At 49.1% G+C, this 17,321-nt stretch overlaps 2 protein-coding genes across 2 annotated transcripts; both read left to right on the top strand.

The window, feature by feature from the left end:
• The first annotated feature begins 955 nt into the window (after positions 1-955).
• LOC142891320 (trace amine-associated receptor 13c-like) lies at positions 956-3,483 on the top strand. Its single transcript, XM_076030754.1, has 2 exons — positions 956-1,207; positions 2,601-3,483. The coding sequence occupies exons 1-2, from the start codon at positions 984-986 to the stop codon at positions 3,412-3,414; spliced, it is 1,038 nt and encodes a 345-aa protein (XP_075886869.1). The 5' UTR covers positions 956-983; the 3' UTR covers positions 3,415-3,483.
• A 10,688-nt stretch (positions 3,484-14,171) lies between these two features.
• On the top strand, positions 14,172-15,767 carry LOC142891269 (trace amine-associated receptor 13c-like). The gene is made up of 2 exons (XM_076030680.1): positions 14,172-14,379; positions 14,911-15,767. Exons 1-2 carry the CDS (start codon positions 14,207-14,209, stop codon positions 15,728-15,730), a joined length of 993 nt encoding a protein of 330 aa, XP_075886795.1. The 5' UTR covers positions 14,172-14,206; the 3' UTR covers positions 15,731-15,767.
• Positions 15,768-17,321: the final 1,554 nt, after the last annotated feature.

A 17,321-nucleotide genomic window follows, 5' to 3' on the forward strand; every position in this document is an offset into this window, starting at 1 on the left:
TCGGAAAATCCGTACTGATATCAGTTGACAGCAGCGGCGTGGAAATGTTTTAAGGTGATTTGTTTTGGATTTTTAAAGCACTTTTGTTAAATGTCAGTGTATGACAGTTTTGTTAAATTTGTGTGTGTACTGCAGTAAAACGTGGGAATGTTGGTCAAATAACAGGACATCTATGGAAAAATACCAATACCACTTTTTTCTTTAAAAAAGTGGTATTGCAGTGTCTGTAGTGGTGCGTCTCTAGTTTTGTGGTTTAGCTACACAGAGGTCTTTTACAATATGACACAGCTTTGGCCTTCTGACCCCCACACTCTGGACGTGCCGCTTTCTATTGAACCCCGGTATTAAATGTTGTAACATTGTGTTACAATAAAACAAGTAAAAAGTCCGCAAGGGATTTTTTCACCCAAGTTAAACTGTATCACCAGTGCCTGCAGCAAGTATCCATCGCCCCATTTTCGTAAGACACATACTGCCTTTGCCATCTTACTTTATTGTTGTTTTGTCATCTGTGTGACCAATGGAATACCTTATAACATCACAATAATCCATAAATCATGGGTCAGTAACACAGTGCTCGCAGGCACCTCGTGAGTCGCCCCCTGCAGGCCTGGTCTAAAAAGTAGCAGTTTGTAGAGCCGCTTCCAAAATTCAAGTTTATCCAACCTTGTTAAGTCGTAGTTGATAATTATTCAGAACTCACTAGCGTGATCAGTGTCTTCACAAAGATGAGTATCATTAATAACCACATATTACTAATGGCTAAAGGAAAAGCTGTGCGATTATAGATGAGCGCAGCAAACTACTTGCCCTTCGTATGGCTCAGTACCCATGAAGTAGCCCTCAGGTTCAAAAAGGTCGTTGACCCCTGCTATAAATAAAATCCTCAATAAGCTCAGACTCCACGGCTTCCCCATTGGGAGGCGGGTTCATCGTTTGTCTTTTTTTCTGTGGGAGATGGGAGGTACTAAAGTCAGCATTGGATGCAGCAGCTGGATGACGAGCCCCTGCACTTGCTGGTCTCTGAGCCAATGGAGACCCTCAGAGAAGCACTCGACGCCTGCTACTCGTCGCTGCACAACACGTCGTGCAGGAAGCCCGCGCCGCGTCGCGCCGAGCACCCCCTGCTTTACTATGTGCTGGCCTCCATCTCCCTGCTCACCGTCGCCCTCAACCTGCTCGTCGTCATCTCCATCGCTCACTTCAGGCATAAGGATTAACCTTAACATTCTGTTCCTTCCTTAGGTTAATGAGATCAGCTCGAATAACACGATAGATGCATTTGATATATTTATTCTGTGTGTTTCAGTTTTTTTTTTTTAAATGATGTATTTTTGTTAGATATACAGGATATCCTGAAAAATTTGACTGTGTTTTAAAAGCAATTATCTTGAAAATTGCTAAGTCTACCTCAATGAAACGGAACAGTTTATGTGTTAAACATCATCAAGTTTACGAACACAGGCGGCGTTCAATACGTGCACCGCCTGTGACACGACACACGTCCACTGGGTGTGCCGTGTCTGAACTGGGTGACTGCGTGCGAGCATTTTCCAAGACACAAAATGACTTTTACTCTTGGGAGTGAACAGCATGGCTTAACCCAAAAACAGAACAAAAATGAAACATTAAATATAAAATCTTGATCTGTTTTTTTTCCCCAACAAGAATTTCCCAAATTCTTGGCCTTAGAAATGATATCAAATTTCTTGGGACACCCTGTAATTTGGTCGTTCTTATTAGGCACATTCACTGTATTTATACAGAATTTCTATGTGTGTGTGTAAACTGCAACCCAGGATCACTAAATTTTGTCTGATTTTACTTCACGGTCTGGTATAAACCTGTACCTATTATCACACACAGAATGGTAACAAGAAGCTGTTGAAAATAATCTACACTACCGATCAAGAGTTCTGGGTCACTGTCTCATTTCTGTGTTGAACTTCATTATAAGCAGCTTCATGAAACAATCTATTGAAATGCTCTGAGAAAATTACTAGCGCAGGAAAATGAGTCCGAATGTGCTGAACACATTATGGGATGGCTTTGACAGTTGATGTTTTTTTGTGACGGTTGTTGCATTGAATGTTTTTTTTAAAAGTGATTTTAGAGAATGAATATCAAGTGTGCAATATGTGGCCACCATTACAGAGGTTGAATGATTTAAATTTGCTTAAAAAAAGTAGAACAAAGTCTGTTTTAAAACCACACTTAGATGTGTGTGTTAAACCATAAAAGAGTCAACGAGGCATTGTGGTTCAAAACAGCCGACTGTTCTCTCAATCACTTTTACTAAGACATTGGAAATGCTTTTCGTTAAACACTAAAATGGTCCCATACTTGTTCAGCACATCTTGACTGATTTTCATGCACTCATGATTGCAGGGTGTTCAATATCGTTATTTCATAAAACTGGTTATATGAAGTTCAATGTAGAATTGAGTCAGTGACCGCAAACCTTTCAACGGTTGTGTGCATCTTAGAGTAACTGGGTTTATTCATTTGCAGATTCTTATTTGTGGATGGACATTTTAATTGTAATGTTGACAAGCACTGTAGTAATATTTGTGATGGAAATCACGTTTTCTCCTCCCCAGGCAGCTGCACACTCCCACCAACCTCCTCCTCCTCTCTCTGGCTGTCTCGGACCTCCTGGTCGGCCTCCTGTTGATGCCCGCCCAGATCGTCCTCATAGGCGGCTGTTGGTTCTTAGGGAGCTTTGCCTGTGGACTCTTCTATTATTCCTCTTTCATCTTGACATCTGCCTCAGTGGGAAACATGGTGCTCATATCAATTGACCGATACGTGTCCATCTGCGACCCTTTGTCCTACCCCAACAAAGTTACCCATGGTCGAGTCAAGGTCTGCGTGTGTGTGTGTTGGGCCCTCTCTGTGCTCTATAACGGTGTCATACTGAGAGACTTCCTGAAACACCCCAATCTCTATAATTCCTGCTACGGACAGTGCATAGTGGTAATTGACTCCACCACCGGAGCCATTGACGTCATGCTGACTTTTGTTTGCCCGGTTGCCATCATCGTTGTCCTGTATGTGAGAGTTTTTGTGGTGGCTGTGTCTCAGGCCCGAGCCATGAGGTCTCACGTAACAGCTGTGTCAGCGCAGGGCTCAGTGACAGTCAGGGTGAAGAAGTCGGAGATAAAAGCAGCCAGGACTCTCGGTGTCGTTGTTGCTCTATTTGTAGTTTGTTTCTGTCCATATTTCTACCCGTCACTGGCAGGCCAGGACTTGTCGACCAGTGTGGCTTTCTCAGTTTTCGGGGTCTGGCTATTTTTTAGTAATTCCTTTCTAAACCCATTAATCTATGCATTTTTCTACCCCTGGTTCAGGAGGGCCATTAGGCTCATTGTCACGCTTCAGATGCCTATTTCTGCGAATACCAAGATATTTTAGGGGGGGAAAAAAGAGCAGCAATCCTGTTGGCCGTCTTGTTGTCTCCTTGTGAGCCTGATAGGCCATTTGAGCATGAAAATGTTTTCTCCTTCTCTCTCTTTAACATGTTTCAGACGTTTCCTTTACCACGTTGAGTTGCAAACATTATATGAAAAGTGCTGTACAAATAAAAATTTCTGACATGAGCTTGTTCATAAGTCTTTGAAACAAGTTATTCACACAAATACCTAAGTACCACCTGATGCTAAATTGAGGCTACAGGCTCTTTCAATTTCAGAGCCAGCCACAGTAACCAGAGATGTACCGTTACGTAACGTTACAAGTTTAGGTGCATCAGTAGTTTTGATTCTGAAGTGCGTAGGAATGATTCCGTAATGATGACTTTTATTGTATTTTGCATAGCACATAATAATTTTTAATGTATTAACTTATTTATTAAATTTGAGTTTGAAAACTTATGTTACACTGGACCATCATGGATAAACAGCTTGTCCAGTTTACTGAAACATTGAGTCATAGCGCAAAGGACACTTCAATTGTCCAATGTTCAAAAGCAGAACAGTTTATTTAAGTGTTGGCTAATAGTTATGTAATGATTTTTACCCATGACAAATAAGATGGACAAATTGCTTTGAGGTATTTTTGGTCTCTATAACAATGTGTTCAGTACTGAATTCAGCCAAGCCACATTCCAGCTGAGCTATATCAATTTTGAATTTTGTAATATATGAACATGGCTAATAAAATGAAACAATCAAAAATAATAAATTAGCATTAAAAAAATAAAGAAGCACAATGTAGCTTAAATAAAAAAAAAAAAATTAAAAAAATTTGATGAGGGATACAGTATATAGACTGAACACATGGCATGTAATTACACTGTTATGGTCCTTTAAACATTTAAACAAAGTGACCTACAAAGGTGGGAAGGGGAGAGACATTCACCAGTTTGGCGGGGTACTTAAGTGGGCGTGATGGGGGCGGGGTTTGGTGTTTTTGATGTTCCGGGTTCCACGAAGCGCGGGGGATTTGAATGTGTTGGAAGTGCGGAGAATAAACACTTCAACCTTCTGCCTTCGCTTATGGGTCTCATTCTCCGCACCTCCACATTGGTGACCCCGACGTGAGTTGAATCATGTCAAAGTTTGACAATGGCTACGGTGATCCGGCGGCGCCTGGACCGAGCCGGGCTATCGAGGCGCCCCACGCGAGCATCTACTCCGCGACCATTAAGTTGCCCGACTTTTGGCAGCATAACCCGTGATCGTGGTTTCAGCACGTCGAGGCTCAATTCCAATTAAGAGGAATATCTCAGGATGTGACAAAATATTTCCATGTGGTAACGGCGTTGGACGCTGCGACTACAACTCGAGCGATGGCACTGCTGGAGGCTCCACCGGCTGCCGGCAAGTACGACATGCTCAAGGGGCTCCTGTTGAGACTTTTTGAGCTGTCGGAGCTGGAGAAGGCAGACCGGCTGCTGTCCCTGAACGGCTTGGGGGACAGCAAACCTTCGGATTTAATGGAGCGGATGCTGTCGGTGCTGGGCTCGGCGGATCCTTCGTTTCTTTTCGCCCACATTTTTCTGCGGCAGGTACCGGCGCCGGTGCGCACGGCGTTAGCCAGCTCCCGCCTCGTTGCCTCAAAGGACTACCGAGAGCTGGCCACGGAGGCGGACAAGATTTTCCTGGCCAACCGGCAGTTTGTGCACGCGCTGCTCCCTGAGGTGGGTGCTTCAGCCCCGCCTCTATCTCCGGAGGGCGGCATGGGCACCGCAGCCGCCGTGACGGGGCGCCGCCAGAGGGACGACGGGTTATGTTATTACCACGCCCGGTTTGGATCTAAGGCGAAGCAGTGTCGTCAGCCGTGCAGTTTCGGGCGGCAGGGAAACGCCCGGGCCGGCACTCAGTGGCAGCTGTGAGTGCTGGCCATGACTGCAGGCTGCTGTTTGTTACCGACTCCATCTCCGGCCGGCGTCTTCTGGTGGACTCGGGCGCCCAGCGCAGCATCCTGCCAGCTCAGCCGGTGGACACCCTGGCTGACCAGCACGGCCCGCGGATGGACGCCGCCAACGGCACGCCTATACGTACCTACGGCACCAGGTATGTGGAGGTTGGTTTCGGCGGGCGGCGTTTTGGTTGGGACTTTGTGATGGCTGCTGTGTCTACGCCAATCCTGGGAGCCGACTTCCTCTGTGCCTTCAGGCTGCTGGTGGATGTGACCAACAGCCGCCTTATTGATGCTGTGTCTTTCGCCACATACCCCTGCGCGCAGGGAGGACAGGGCGTGCTCTGCCTGTCCAACGCTTTGACCACTGGGGATCAGTATCAACGGTTGCTCGCTGAGTTCCCCGTTATCACTACACCCACGTTCTCATCAGCGGTGGCAAAGCGCGGGGTGGAGCACCACATCCCCACCGACAGCCCCCCAGTCTACGTGTGGGCTCGACGCTTGGACTCGGCCAAGCTGGCGATGGCCAGGGAAGAGTTTGCCACCATGGAACGCCTGGGTATTGTACGACGATCGAATAGTCCGTGGGCCTCACCTCACATGGTGATGAAGGCTGATAGGGGGTGGCGCCCATGTGGAGATTTCCGTCGACTGAACAATGCCATGGCCGCGGATCGGTACCCACTTCCACACATACAGGACTTTTCCGCCCACCTGGCCGGGGCTACCATCTTCTCCAAGGTCGACCTTGTGCGCGGATACCATCAGGTTCCAGTCCACCCACAGGATGTCCCCAAAACGGCGGTCATCACACCCTTTGGCCTGTTCGAGTTCCTGTGGATGCCTTTCGGCCTCAAGGGGGCGGCACAGACGTTTCAGCGCCTGATGGACTCGGTGCTGCGGGACATGCCCTTCTTGTTTGTCTACCTGGATGACATACTGGTGGCCAGCGCAGGAGCCGAGGAGCACTTGACCCACCTCCAGCTGCCGTTCGATTGCCTTAGCGAGCATGGGCTCATAGTCAATCCGGCCAAGTGCCAGTTCGGCTGGTCGTCCCTTGACTTCCTCGGTCACCACGTCACTCCACAGGGGGCAATTCCCCTTCCCGCGAGGGTGGATGCCGTCGCCAAGTTCCCGCGCCCCCGCACAGTGAAGGCCTTGCAGGAGTTCCTGGGAATGGTGAACTTTTATAACCGCTTCATTCCACATGCGGCCCACCTGATGCTGCCCTTGTATGGGGCCCTGCGGGGAAAAGAGACTAACGACGAAGTGGAATGGTGCACCGAGCGAGACACGGCTTTCAACGTGGCCAAGACTGCACTGGCCGCCGCGGCGCTGCTGGTGCACCCATCCCCCACTGCCCAGGTCGCTCTCACAATGGACGCTTCGGATTACACAGTGGGGGCGGTGTGTGAGCAGTGGGCGGGGGGTGCCTGGCAGCCCTTGGCTTTTTTCAGCAGGAAGCTCCGGGATAACAAGAGGAAGTACAGCACCTTCGACAGGGAGCTCCTGGGCCTCTTTCTCGCCACCAGGCATTTCCGGTTCCTGTTGGAGGGCCGCCGGTTCACCGCTTTCGTGGACCACAAACATTTGCTATGGCCAAGACTACGGCGCCATGGTCCGGTCGACAGCAGCGGCAGCTCTCTGCCATTGCCGAGTTCACCACAGACATCCAGCACGTGTCGGGGAAGGATAACTCGGTTGCAGACTGCCTCTCCCGGGCAGTCGTGGGTGCAGTGCACCTGGGACTGGATTATGCCTCTATGGCTGCGGACCAGGCCACTGACTCGGATGTTGAAGCCTACCGGACAGGCCCTACGGGGCTGCTGCTAGAGGAGGTGGTGGTTGATAACGCTAAAACCATGCTAGTTTGCGATGTCTCTACGGGGCAGCCGCGCCCCATGGTGCCTGTGAACTGGCGGCGCTGCGTTTTCAACACCCTCCACAGCCTTTCCCACCCCGGCGTGAAAGCCTTCACGAGGCTGGTGGGGGCCAACTTCGTCTGGCCGGGGCTCAAAAGGGACGTCAGGATGTGGGCTGGCTCCTGCGTGGCATGCCAGCGTGCCAAGATACAGCGGCATGTTAAGGCTTCGTTGGCGCCATTCCTGGTGCTGGAGAGGCGATTCGATCATGTGAACATAGACTTGGTGGGCCCCCTGACCCTCTCCCGTGGGTTTACCCACCTTCTCACCATGGTGGACAGGACCACCAGGTGGCCGGAAGCTGTTCCCCTATCGTCTACTTCGGCAGCAGATGTGGCCCGGGCATTTATAGCATGCTGGGTTGCCTGGTTCGGCGCGCCAGCTGACCTCACCTCCGACAGGGGTCCCCAGTTCTCGTCGGAGCTCTGGACCGCAGTGGCTGAGGGCCTGGGCGTGAAGCTCCACCGCACTACGGCATATAGCCCGCAGGGCAACGGGCTTTGCGAGCGGTTCCACTTCCTCTATGAAAGCGGCTCTGCGGGCCAGCCTTACAGACAGCAACTGGGTCGACCGCCTCCCATGGGTAATGCTCGGCCTGCGTTCTGCTCCTAAGGAAGACCTCCAGGCTTTCTTCTGCCGAGTTGGTGTACGCTCAGCCCCTGCGAGTCCCGGGGGAATTTCTCCCGGAGGCTGGGTCCCCCTGGTCAGCTCAAGGGTATCGGGCAGCGTCCCGGGACGTGGCTGAGGCCTTTATTCCCGTTCCGACATCTCACCACTGCCTGCCCCGGTCCTATGTGCCCAAAGACTTGCAGTCAGCGAGGTATGTTTTTATTCGCCATGACAGCCATCAAACTCCCTTACAGCCCCCATACGACGGGCCTTTCCGAGTCCTGGAGGCTGTGCCGAAGAACTTTGTGGTGGACATGGGGGGCAAGCCCGAGCGGATCACGGTTGACCATCTCAAGCCTGCACACTTGGATGTCGACGAGCTTGTTCAGCTGGCCCTGCCGCCACGGCAGGGGTGTCCCCCTGTGGCGGGTTCTGACCCGGCCATGGTGCCCACCCGGGTTCGGAGGTCACCCAAGGTCCTGGATCCTCTTCCCGCGAAACGGACCCGTTTTGGCCGGTTGGTACGCCCCCCACCACGTTGACTGCTGGGGGGGATGGTTTGCAAGATGCAAATTGGTTTAGGGTGAATTCTGGGGGGGCCTGTGTAGTGACCTACAAAGGTGGGAAGGGGAGAGACATTCACCTGGTTGGCGGGGTACTTAAGTGGGCGTGATGGGGACGGGGTTTGGTGTTTTTGATGTTCCGGGTTCCACGTAGCGCGATGGATTTGAATGTGTTGGAAGTGCGGAGAATAAACGCTTCAACCTTCTGCCTTCGCTTCTGGGTCTCATTCTCCGCACCTCCACAATGACATGTTATTTCTGCTACTGAACAAAGCATACATATGTTTTGTCCCAAACCTCCAAAGGAACAAATAGTTGTCTTGAATTAGTCTGTTGTGATTACAGTATGACAGTACCCTCACATTCTTAAGAGAAAACAAATAAATATGGTATTGCTCAAAAAAAAAATGGACCACAAACTTGCAGAATACATTCTGCATATTTAAAATGCTACCCCACTGCATGGTTTTAGACCCTGTGAAGAACAGCCAATTAATCCAGCTTGTAACACCGCTTTGCCCCAAGACAGTTGGTATTTGACTCTCAGTGCAGGACAACACCGAAAATGGATGGATTCATTTACTTGAGGTCCTTAAGGCAGATTCTATCCACTCCCAGAGCCTTGCCAGTTCGGAGCTTAAGACCTACCTTTGTGACTTCAGCTTGATGTATGAATCATCAACAAGATGGCGTTGGTATGGAGGAAAAGGGTAGATAAAACCAACAATATTTCAAAATAGATTTTTGACATGACGTAGACCTTTTGGCACATTCTTTTGAAAACTGAAGCAAGCTAAAGAGGTGACTACACTTTCAAGTCTCCAGTCTCTCATATCAAATAAGTGAACTGAAATATACATAAATATGTTGTTGCGTGAAAGTATCATTCAATCAATCAATCAACTTTTATTTGTACAGGACTAAATCACAACGTAATTCGTGTCAAAGCACTTTGCACAATTAGGAGAAAACCAACTGAACCCTCCAGAGCATGCAAGGTGCGACAGGGGCAAGAAAAACTCTTCTATAGGAAGAAACCTAGAGAAGATCCAAACTCGAGAGGGCGGTCATCTGCTTTGACCGGTTGGGGTGAAAAGGAACGCAAGAGAGGCGTAGATACTTTGTTCACACTAAAAGAACAAAGCTTGCTTCCTGACAAAGCGAGAAAGTGAGGGAAAAGTGTCATCTGGTGCAGGACAAGATAAAGAAAAGGGATGGAGGACGATCGCCAAATCTCCTGGATGGGGTGCGAAAAAGCAGAACAGTGCAAGATCACCTGGGCAGAGCTGCAGGCTCTGAACCACAGTGCATTAAGCTTTCTCATTTGCTCGGTGTATGGCATTCTTTCCTAGCCCATTCAGACTCTCCATCATGCCAACTGTACCAAAGAGTGGCAATCTGGAACATATCCTCACCTGCTGTCCGAAGGCTGTGGGGGATGCACGGTACTCCTGGCACCATTATCAGGCCCTCATGGCTCTCTGGCAGATACAGTCAACACAGCAATTTAGAACAAGAATCAGCATTTTACCAAGAACTCCACCACCTTAATCATAGTTAGGGAGAAAGCTCAACATCAGCCATGCGCCCCAGGTGGACTCCTTGCCAATACAAGGGACTGACATCTTCAAGTCTACCTGGGAAGACAGCTCAAGTTCTCGTGTCACATCATGGCCACATCGTGTTGTCCAGACATTGGCCTGGTTGACATTGGAGTCTAAGATTAACCGGATGTTTGTCTCCTGTTGAAGACCCGCAACATCGCCTTCAGGTCAGGGGATGCACAGGCCTACAGTACAGCCAGGGCTGAGCTGAAGAGGGGCATCAAAAAGGCCAAACACCACTACAAAGGGACGGTAGAAGAACACTTCTCCAACTACAGGACTACAGGACCACCAACCCCTCCCCCGCCTCCTCTGATGTCTCCTTCCTCAACGAGTTTAACAACTTTTATGCTCGTTTTGAGAGGGGGAACCTAACAACTTCAACCAAGGCAGATTTGACTCCAGACCTCCAACCACTGACTCTCTCCCCCACTGATGTAGGAGCGGTGCTGAACAGCATTAAAGTACACAAGGCTGCGGGTCCTGATTGTATCCCTGGAGGTGTTCTCAGAGCGTGTTCTGGGGAGCTGGCAGGAGTGCTGACAGACATATTCAACCTGTCCTTAGCCTGCACTGTGGTACCAACCTGCTTCAAGTCCACCTCCATCGTCCCGATGCCCAAAGACTCGAATCCATCAAGTCTCAACGACTACTGTGCGGTAGCCCTCACCCCCATCATCACAAAATGCTTCGAGCAGCTGGTCCTAGCACAACTCAAATCCTGTCTCCCCCCCACCCTGGACCCCCACCAATTTGCATATCGTCAGAACAGGAGCACAGAGGATGCAGTCTCCATAGCGCCATGCCCTCGCTAACGTCCTGGCTGCCAGGAATATATACCAGCAACTCCTCGCCAAGTTCCCCGTGCTGACAGTCCCTACGTTTTCGGCGGCGATTGCCAAGCACGGGGTGGAACATTACACCGCCACAGTTGGGCCGCCAGTTTTTGCACGGGAGCCGCGGTTCGATGCCGCCAAGCTGGCAATCGCCAAGAGGGAGTTCGCGGCTATGGAATCGTGCGCCGCTCGGACAGTCCGTGGGCTTCGCCACTGCACATGGTGCCCAAGGCTGATGGGAGTTGGCGCCCCTGTGAAGATTTTCGGCGCCTCAACAACGTCACCACCCATGACCATTACCCTGTTCCGCACATCCAGGATTTTTCCACACACCTGGCGGGGGCGACCATCTTTTCCAAAGTGGATTTGGTTCACGGTTATCACCAAGTGCCGGTCCATCTGCAGGATGTACCGAAGACCGCTGTCATCACCCCGTTCGGGCTTTTTGAGTTTCTGAGGATGCTGTTTGGCCTCAAGGGGTCGGCACAGACCTTTCGGCGGTTAGTGGATTCGGTGCTGCGGGATATGCCTTTTTTATTCGTGTACCTGGATGATATCCTGGTCGCCAGTGCCTCCGCTGAAGAGCACCTGTCGCACCTTCATCAGCTTTTTGAGCGCCTGAATGGGCACGGGCTGATTATAAACCCTGCTAAGTGCCAGTCCGGACTGGCGGCAATTGAATTCCTGGGGCACCGTGTCACTCCACAGGGGGTGGTTCCCCTGCCAGGCAAGGTCAGCGCACCAAATGCGGCCGTTGTATGAAGCACTTCGGGGCAAGAAGGCCAGTGACGTAGTGAGCTGGTCCCCGGAGAGAGTGCAGGCCTTTGATAACGCCAAAGCTGCCCTTGCCAGTGCCGCCCTGCTGGCACACCCGTCGGCTGCTGCTCCAGTGGCCCTGACCTCGGATGCCTTGGATTTTGCAGTTGGGGCAGTGTGTGAGCAGTGGTGGGCAATGCCTGGCGGCCTCTAGCTTTCTTCAGCAGAAAGCTTCAGGACAGTGAGAGGAGGGACAGCACATTCGTTCGAGAACTGCTGGCGCTTTTCCTCGCCACGCGTCACTTTAGGTTCCTGCTGGAGGGCTGGGAGTTTACGGCCTTTGTGGATCACAAGCCCCTTACCTTCGCCATGGCTAAGGCCGCTGAGCCGTGGTCAGCTCGACAGCAGCGCCAGCTCTCTGCCATTTTGGAATATACGACAGACATTCGACATGTGGCAGGCAAGGAGAACCTGTTGGCGGACTGCCTCTCCCGGGCACAAGTTGGCTCTGTACACCTCGCCATGGACTATGCTGCTGTGGCTGAGGATCAGCTAGCAGATCCAGAGATCCAGACGTTTAGGTCAGCGGCAACAGGGTTGCGACTGGAGGATGTGCGATTTCAGGGCAACGGCGTCACACTTTTGTGTGATGTATCTACTGGACAGTCCGGCACCATGGTCCCAGCTGGTTGGCGCCGCCAGGTTTTTGAGGTGGTGCATTCGCTTTCACACCCTGGAGTGAAAGCCTCTCTTAAGCTGGTGGCGGCAAAGTTTGTCTGGCCTGGCTTCCGGAGGGACGTCAGGGGATGGGCTGCCACCTGCGATGCCCCCTGCACCGGCACACTAAGGCACCACTGGAGCCGTTCCACATCACGGAAAGGCGATTTGACCATGTTAATGTGGACCTGGTGGGTCCACTTCCTCCCTCTCGTGGATTTACTCACCTCCTAACCATGGTGGACCGGACCACCAGGTGGCCTGAAGTTGTACCCCTGTCATCCACCACAGCCACGGAGGTGGCTCGGGGGTTGATTTCAGCTTGGGTGGCATGGTTTGGCATGCCTTCGGACCTAACCTCGGACAGGGGTGCCCAGTTCACTTCGGAGCTGTGGACGGCGGTAGCGGAAAACCTGGGGGTGAGGCTCCATCGGACCACGGCATACAACCCACAGGCTAATGGGCTGTGTGAGCGGTTTCACCGTTCCATAAAGGCGGCTCTCCGCGCTACACATGGATGGGAACTGGATGGACCGCCTGCCGTGGGTCTTATTGGGCCTGCGTTCGGCACCGAAAGAGGATCTGCAGTCTTCATCGGCTGAGCTGGTTTTAGGCCAACCACTGAGGGTTCCAGGGGAGTTTCTCACAGATGCTTCAACTTCCACAGCTTTCCACCCTCAGTTCCTGCACATCACTGCCTTCCCCGGTCTTACATCTCGAAGAGTCTGCAGTCGGCTGGCTACGTGTTCATCCGTCATGATGCCCACCGTTCTCCACTCCGGCCGCCGTATAATGGACCTTTTCGCGTGCTGGAGGCGGGACCCAAACCCTTTGTGGTGGATTTTGGAGGCAGGCCGGAGAGGGTTTCTATAGACCGGGTTTCTATAGACTGGCTTAAGCCTGCGCATCTGGTCCCCGATGACGCGCCGGGGTCAGCCCCCCAACTCTGCCACAGTTTCACCTCTCTCTCCTGTCCCCGTTTCAGGCCTTGCAGCTGACCCTGTCTCAAGGAAGGGGTCTGCACCAGGAAGGCCCTCAATCTCGGACCCCCATCCAGCTCCAGGGACCATGAAGCATAGTCGTTGGGACCCCCTGGAAGGGACTGAAATTGTTTTGTTGTAGGGGGTAGTGTGTTTTTCATTGTTGACATGCTTGTAGGGGGTGGGGTCAGGGGGGGGGGCAATAAATGCTTATGTCTCCCACTCGCAACTGCTCGTCTCCATATTTGCAAACCTCCACACCGTTGACTCATATTGAAAGACTGTCCTTCCTGTGGGCGGCCTGGGACGACAGATTGGCCAGTCATTGCACAAATGCTCAAACTCCTTGGGGTTAATGGTCACCTGTGCTGAGAAGTTATCAAAAACATCTCAGAGTCCACAATGGCTGTGGATCTGGAAGAGGGATCCATGGTGTGCCACTTGGACACAGGCCAGGAACTGATCACCCCTGGCAGAGTCTCCCAAGCAAGGGTGTCTGCTGATCAAAGACCCAAAACACCTGTTGACCCCGGGTTAATCACTGAAAACATGTCCAAATAGCACAAGACGGTTTATGTTTGAGGTATTCATCATTAGCAAACAAAGGGACTGTTTCTGGATTGAAGGGTTTTAACGACAAAGAACTGTCACAGAATGTGCAAAACTTAAGGTGGAAAAAAAAGGTCACAGAAGGCAGTTATCGTGAATCTCCTTGGAAATGCAATCACTCATGTCGTTGTCTCTCCAAAACAAAAGGTGTACGTTGCACAAGAACATACAAAAGGGGAGGAGAGCAACTGAAAGCAGTATTTAATGAGGCAACACAATCAGTCACTTTTATTTGTCTCTGTGTTCATGGACACCCTGGGAGAAACTGATGCCTGCTTTCCACAGCTGCTCAATGTGTCCTGCAGGAGGCCTGCGCAGCATCACGCCGATACGCTTTTGCTTTACATCCTGCTGCCTTCTATCGCTCTGCTCACTGTAGCTCTCAACCTGCTTGTCATTATCTCCATCTCTCATTTCAGGTATGAAGAAAATGTACGACATTTCTGAATGACTGTCATGCATTTTGATTTTCCTTGCAGATGATGGTTTTGGAAGAAGAGATAAAACACTTTTTGGATACCCTTCACATTTACAAACACTCCAAGAATATGTGTGGGGAAAATCTTGTTGCTGTTTCAAACGGTGCGGCTGCAACAGACACTAAAGATACTAAAATGCATTGTATTGTAAACAGGAAAAAAAATAACACAGTGAATTGTACTTGCCCTGGATGTGTGGCAAAGGGCACATGATTTTACTGAGACATCCATTTTGCCCAGCACAATACAACAGTTTACTGAGCAATGTGGTGCATGGTTGCCCATACTATGTCATAAATGCAGAAGGTGTCCAAAAATCTTTTCCCACTACTGTATTTACGTGAAAATACAATTGAATTTTTTTTTAAGTAAAACACTGCCGGTTCCTATTTGTGGATGGACATTTTAATTGTAATGTTGACAAGCACTGTAGTAATATTTGGGATGGAAATCATGTTTTCTCCTCCCCAGGCAGCTGCACACTCCCACCAACCTCCTCCTCCTCTCTCTGGCTGTCTCGGACCTCCTGGTCGGCCTCCTGTTGATGCCCGCCCAGATCCTCCTCATAGGCGGCTGTTGGTTCTTAGGGAGCTTTGCCTGTGGACTCTTCTATTATTCCTCTTTCATCTTGACATCTGCCTCAGTGGGAAACATGGTGCTCATATCAATTGACCGATACGTGTCCATCTGCGACCCTTTGTCCTACCCCAACAAAGTTACCCAGGTTCGAGTCAAGGTCTGCGTGTGTGTGTGTTGGGCCCTCTCTGTGCTCTATAACGGTGTCATACTGAGAGACTTCCTGAAACACCCCGATCTCTATAATTCCTGCTACGGACAGTGCATAGTGGTAATTGACTCCACCACCGGAGCCGTTGACGTCATGCTGACTTTTGTTTGCCCGGTTGCCATCATCGTTGTCCTGTATGTGAGAGTTTTTGTGGTGGCTGTGTCTCAGGCCCGAGCCATGAGGTCTCACGTAACAGCTGTGTCAGCGCAGGGCTCAGTGACAGTCAGGGTGAAGAAGTCGGAGATAAAAGCAGCCAGGACTCTCGGTGTCGTTGTGGGTGTATTCGTCATATGTTTCTGTCCATATTTCTACCCCTCACTGGCAGGCCAGGACTTGTCGACCAGTGTGGCTTTCTCAGTTTTCGGGGTCTGGCTACTTTATTGTAATTCCTGTTTAAACCCACTGGTCTATGCATTCTTCTACCCCTGGTTCAGGAGGGCCATGAGACTCATTGTCACCCTTCAGATATTGCAGCCCGGCTCTAATAACGTCAACATATTGTAGAAAAATGTAGCATTCCTGTTTGTAATTTTTCGGCCCAAAGGAGTGTTGTTCTTTAGAGATGTACTTATGTTGATGTGTATATGTTATGCATATGTTCATATGTTTTTAAGTGCAATAGTTTAGATTTTTTTGTAAAAAAGACTTCTAATGTGGTTATTATAAAAAGGCACAATTTGGGCAATTGACATTGACAAAATTCATAGAAAATTGGCACATTCTCAGATAAACAGCATCAGTGTTCTGATGTACAATCAAAACATTGGATTTTTTTTTTTTGTCAAAGTGTATTATTGTGAGATCAATAAAAACATCGGTTTTCACTCAATGTGGTTGTTATTAATAATTACAACATTAAATTGTTCAAATGTATGTTGAAATGCAGACACAATTACGAGCAGTAGTGTAAATATATAATCTTTATTGACATTTTCATGTCAATGATGGCACTCAAATTGAGTGCCATCCACAGGTTTATAAATGATAAATAACTTGTACAGGTCAACTAAAAAAGTCATTTAAAACATGATTATTAAGGCAAAGCGAAGGACTTTAAGCCAGCAGTTTAAAATGTGTAAGTATGCACTCATTTCTTCAATGAACATCCACAACAATCATCAGATTATAAAATCTCCCTTTTTCAATTTTTACACGGACCAGAGCCCAGTTGCCCTGTGGTCCTGGCCAGCTGCCCGGAATCTCCACCAAGATTCACACCTACTTGTATGCCAAACGCTTTTCACACCAAACACAACAGAGCTCTTCCTTTCTTTTGCATGAAAAAAAATCCATATCATTTTCATTTATACACTCGCACACAGGCAAGGAGGCTGCCATGAGAGATAGATAGATAGAGTTAAAGCAGTTGGACCAGAAAGCATCTACACAAAAGCTATACACATACTCGTTGTCATCTATAAAGTGGATTGGGGGGTTTCTATCCTTTTTCATTGTCAACTAACTTTGAATCATATCAAAATTGTCAATATATTGAAGTATATTGATTTGAAGGTTCTTTACATTAAAAAATAATATTTCATACAATCTGTCAGTGGAATACTAGGCCCAATGTTGTTGTTGTGCAATGTTGTGATTGACTACTCTGCCAAATTCTTCCGCTTCAAATCACAGACAAGCATTATGTACAGTATACGGACAGCAGCATAAGTAGTCCGCTATTACACATTTAAGTCTTTTTACATTTGATAATAATTTGAGGCATAATTATACACCACCATTTATTTGTGTATGTGTGTGTGTGTGTGTGTGTGTGTGTATGTATATATATATATATATGTACACATATATATATATATGTATACACACACACACATATATATATGTATATATATATATATATATATATATACATACACATATACATACATTTGCTTGTTCACCCTGCAACTCTGACTTCTTCTTCCTCTTTCTCTTCCTCTCCCTACATTTTTCGTAATTCCTTTTCACCCCAACTGGTCAAAGCAGATGACTGTCACTGTCGCAACTTGCTTCCTCTGAAAGGGTTCAGTTGTTTTTCTCCTGATGGTACGAACACACTTTGAGACGCCTTTGATCTAACACTGTACAAATAAAA

The sequence above is a fragment of the Nelusetta ayraudi genome, unplaced genomic scaffold, assembly GCF_046127955.1.
Source record: "Nelusetta ayraudi isolate G7.1 ecotype Tasmania unplaced genomic scaffold, CSIRO-AGI_Nayr_v1 ptg000031l, whole genome shotgun sequence".
Taxonomy (NCBI): Eukaryota; Metazoa; Chordata; class Actinopteri; order Tetraodontiformes; family Monacanthidae; genus Nelusetta; species Nelusetta ayraudi.

What these genes read in the sequence shown, in the direction of transcription:
- LOC142891320 (XM_076030754.1), top strand. Translation starts at nt 984, where the DNA reads ATGCAGCAGCTGGATGACGAGCCCCTGCACTTGCTGGTCTCTGAGCCA. An exon ending in ATCTCCATCGCTCACTTCAG is followed by an intron (nt 1,208 to 2,600) that starts GCATAAGGATTA and finishes TCTCCTCCCCAG; the next exon opens with GCAGCTGCACACTCCCACCA.
- LOC142891269 (XM_076030680.1), top strand. Translation starts at nt 14,207, where the DNA reads ATGGACACCCTGGGAGAAACTGATGCCTGCTTTCCACAGCTGCTCAAT. An exon ending in ATCTCCATCTCTCATTTCAG is followed by an intron (nt 14,380 to 14,910) that starts GTATGAAGAAAA and finishes TCTCCTCCCCAG; the next exon opens with GCAGCTGCACACTCCCACCA.